The sequence below is a fragment of the Sander vitreus genome, chromosome 21 (assembly GCF_031162955.1).
Source record: "Sander vitreus isolate 19-12246 chromosome 21, sanVit1, whole genome shotgun sequence".
Classification (NCBI taxonomy): Eukaryota; Metazoa; Chordata; class Actinopteri; order Perciformes; family Percidae; genus Sander; species Sander vitreus.
In genome coordinates, this window is record NC_135875.1 from 1,020,965 (window position 1) to 1,024,367 (window position 3,403).

The 3,403-nt window shown below is 43.8% G+C and overlaps 1 protein-coding gene across 1 annotated transcript; it reads left to right on the forward strand.

Moving 5' to 3' along the window:
- Positions 1–582: 582 nt before the first annotated feature.
- Positions 583–948, forward strand: smim36 (small integral membrane protein 36). The gene has a single exon (XM_078279063.1). It carries the CDS (start codon positions 583–585, stop codon positions 946–948), a length of 366 nt encoding a protein of 121 aa, XP_078135189.1.
- Positions 949–3,403: the final 2,455 nt, after the last annotated feature.

The following is a 3,403-nucleotide window of genomic DNA, read 5'->3' on the forward strand; positions in this document are numbered from 1 at the left end:
GAGTGTCATTTTGATTTTGTCACTGCAGTTTGGAAAGACGAAATGGTGGCTTCAGTTATTAAAAACTGAGCAGCTTTAACCATTGGCTGCTGGGAATCAAGGTTGGAGGATTAATGTCCTTTAGAGCACAAAGCTTTAATATCCTCTCTCTCTTTTTCTCTCTCTCTCTCTCTCCCTCTCTCTCTCTCTCTCTCTCTCTCTCTCTGTCTCTCTCTCTCTCTCTCTCTCTCTCTCTCTCTCTCTCTCTCTCTCTCTCTCTCTCTCTCTCTCTCTCTCTCTCTCTCTCTCTCTCTCTCTCTCTCTCTCTCTCTCTCTCTCTGTCTCTCTCTCTCTCTCTCTCTCCCCCTCTCTCTCTCTCTCTCTCTCTCTCTGCTCATCCTCTCATTTCATCCTCTGCTGTCTTTTGCTCTTTCTCTCTCTGCAGCCAGCTGTCCATCACTTGTCAATAATCACAGGCTTTTTTTTTTCTCTCGGCTTCCTCTCTTTTGCTTTCTGTCTTTTTTTTCGTTGCTGGTTTCTCCCCTATATCGTCTCTCTCTTCCCTCCCTGCACCCCGGGGGGGCGAGATATGAAGCAGGCGCCATGGGTTTCATGGAGTTCTACCTGGAGATTGACCCCGTCACCTTGAACCTCATCATCCTGGTCGCCAGCTATGTCATCCTGCTCCTGGTCTTCCTCATCTCCTGCATCCTGTACGACTGCCGGGGCAAAGACCCCACCAAGGAGTACGCCCCGGACAACGCGCCACAGCCGGCCAGCCAGTCGCCCATTCGCCTGGTGGTCATGCAGAACTCGCCCGCCTCGGCCCGCTACGAACCCAACAGCACTACGGGACACGGCGAGACCCCTACGCCGGACCTGAGCCGGGAAAGGGGAGAGAGGGAACGGGAAAGAGAAAGAGAAAGAGAGAGGGAGAGGGAGAGGGAGAAGAGGAGTACTCTGGTCTGAGGAAGAACTGGAAGAGAAGGATGGGGTATTTTTTTTAACGATTATTTTTTGGGCTTTTCTGCCTTTGTTTTGATAGGACAGCTGGGTGAGAATGGGGAGCGAGAGAGCCTCTCAGTATATGTGCGCCTGCTCTACCCACTGAGCCAACCCGGCCACAGAAATTATGAATTATTTCGACAACTAGTTATGATTTAGTGGATTATTTATTTTGTACTTTTCAACATCTGGATGGCGGATTGGGTCAGCAGGAGGTAAGCAGCCACACCATAAGAAATGTCCTGGCAGAAAATGACCAGCACTTTTTCCGTTATAAGTTTACGGACATTCCTGTTAACCCAAAAACGGAAAACTCTGTACATTTACAGTATATCCTACGTACCTTTTAACGGACATTTCTGGAATGAAGAATGAAGACTAAGCATGAGGTGCTGTTGTATCGCTCTGTACTGTGTTTCTATAGTCATGGACTCTTTGTATTTTTGACTTTTTAACATCTGGATGGCGTTGAAAAGATGCCGAGTGGGTCAGCAGGAGGTAAGCAGCCACACCGTAACAAACACGTCGGTAATTTCTGAAAACATTGGCAAAAACGTTGTTGGAGAACAAACTGTGCAATCTGAAATGTATATAATATAACATACAAACATACAACTGTTGATACACCGATGTTTCTAAAGCTGCAGACACACAGAGTTGGTCCAAAAAGTTCCTCAGAACACCGAAGAGACGAGACGTAATACGTCTCCATAACAGCAGGTGGTGCTAATCTGGATTGTCGCCCAAAAATGAAAACCGGCAGCTGATTGGACGAACGCGTCACGTGAGTCTGGCTGCTCCCCGACCATCATGGCGTCTCGTTCAGAATACGATCTCATATTGTCCTAAAATAGTTCACCGTAACGTGTTTCTGGAAACATTTGAAGAGAGAAACAGGCCGTGCAGCTGCTGAATCTGTCTTCATTTCAGATCAACAAAGGTCAGTTTATCAGATTAATGTCAGATGTTGAGAGACTCCAGTCACGCTCATCCCGCTCCCCGTTCCCGGGTTAGCTCTCCACCAATCAGATGGGTCATTTGAGTCCGACCGCCGGCAGTGCCCGCCCCGCTGATTATACATGTCAAATCGGCCAAAATGAAGGCCAACGGCCCCTCGGACGGACGACGGCATGAACACACCGACCAGACTCGAGTCACTGACCCCGCCAGACTGTCAGACGTCCGATTATCGGCTTGGTGTGTCTCGGGCTTTAGAGAGTAGGTTGCTATTTTCCATTAATTGATTATGTAGGTTTTCATGTCTACCACAAAATATAATATCTACAATCTGTAACGACACAATACCTCTTCAAGCACAAAGAAGATTAAATCCTTTGCAAAAAAATATTACTCACAAGCTCATTTTGTTCAATCATGGCGGGACAAACAACCTATGTGGTCGTATTGTTTGGAAGACTGATTGGTTCTGCACAACTCAACTGGGTTTAGTCTCTTTAGATACCAGATGTTGTAACAGCGGTGATGTTGTGTATTGTTTAGGGTCCTCGCCACCACCAGACTAATCAGCATTGCAGATTGAACATGTAGCTGGACTTGAATGGCCTTCTTTTGACTGAAAGTACTGCCAAACAACACTTTTTCTGCTCACCAGTTCCATTTCCACTTCCTCTCAGCCTGCTGCATTGAAGCTCCACCTACGTAAACACCTTCCTGTAATCAACGGCGCCGTCGTTACGTCGACCAGCGTAGCGCGGAGTGCAAGCGTAGGGTTCAGCAGAAACCAGAACCCCGTCAAAAAGCCCAATATTCAGCTGAATCAGAAGCTGAATCCTGGATTTGGTGCATAGTTTTTAACATTGTTGCTTCCTACAATATCTGTGCATGTCAACAGTATGACTATAACTAGAAAAAGGTCATTTTAATAGCAAATAAATAATGGTTAATGGATGTTTAGGCAACGTAAACGCATTGTTAATGACAGGGAGATGTCGGGGTTATTTAAAAATGTTATTTGCAAGTCTGTGACGGGACGTCAACTCCTGTCTCTTATTAAAGTCTGATGACTCACTGTTATTATTAACAACATAAAAGGCCCAAAGCTTGCCTGCAAACTAAAATTGGTCGAGATTTTTTCGCACTTTTCCCGGCGTTTTTGTCACTTTTTTTCTATTTTTTTTGTCACTTTTTTTCTATTTTTTTCTGACTTTTTTCCAATTTTTTTCTCACTTTTTTCTATTTTTTTTGTCACTTTTTTGCATTTTTTTTGTCACTTTTTTTCATTCTTTTTTCAATTTTTTTTGTCACTTTTTTCAATTTTTTTTGTCACTTTTTTCTATTTTTTTGTGACTTTTTCAATTTTTTTCTCACTTTTTTCAATTTTTTTTGTCACTTTTTTGCATTTTTTTTGTCACTTTTTTTCTATTTTTTTGTCACTTTTTTTCTATTTTTTTTGTCACTT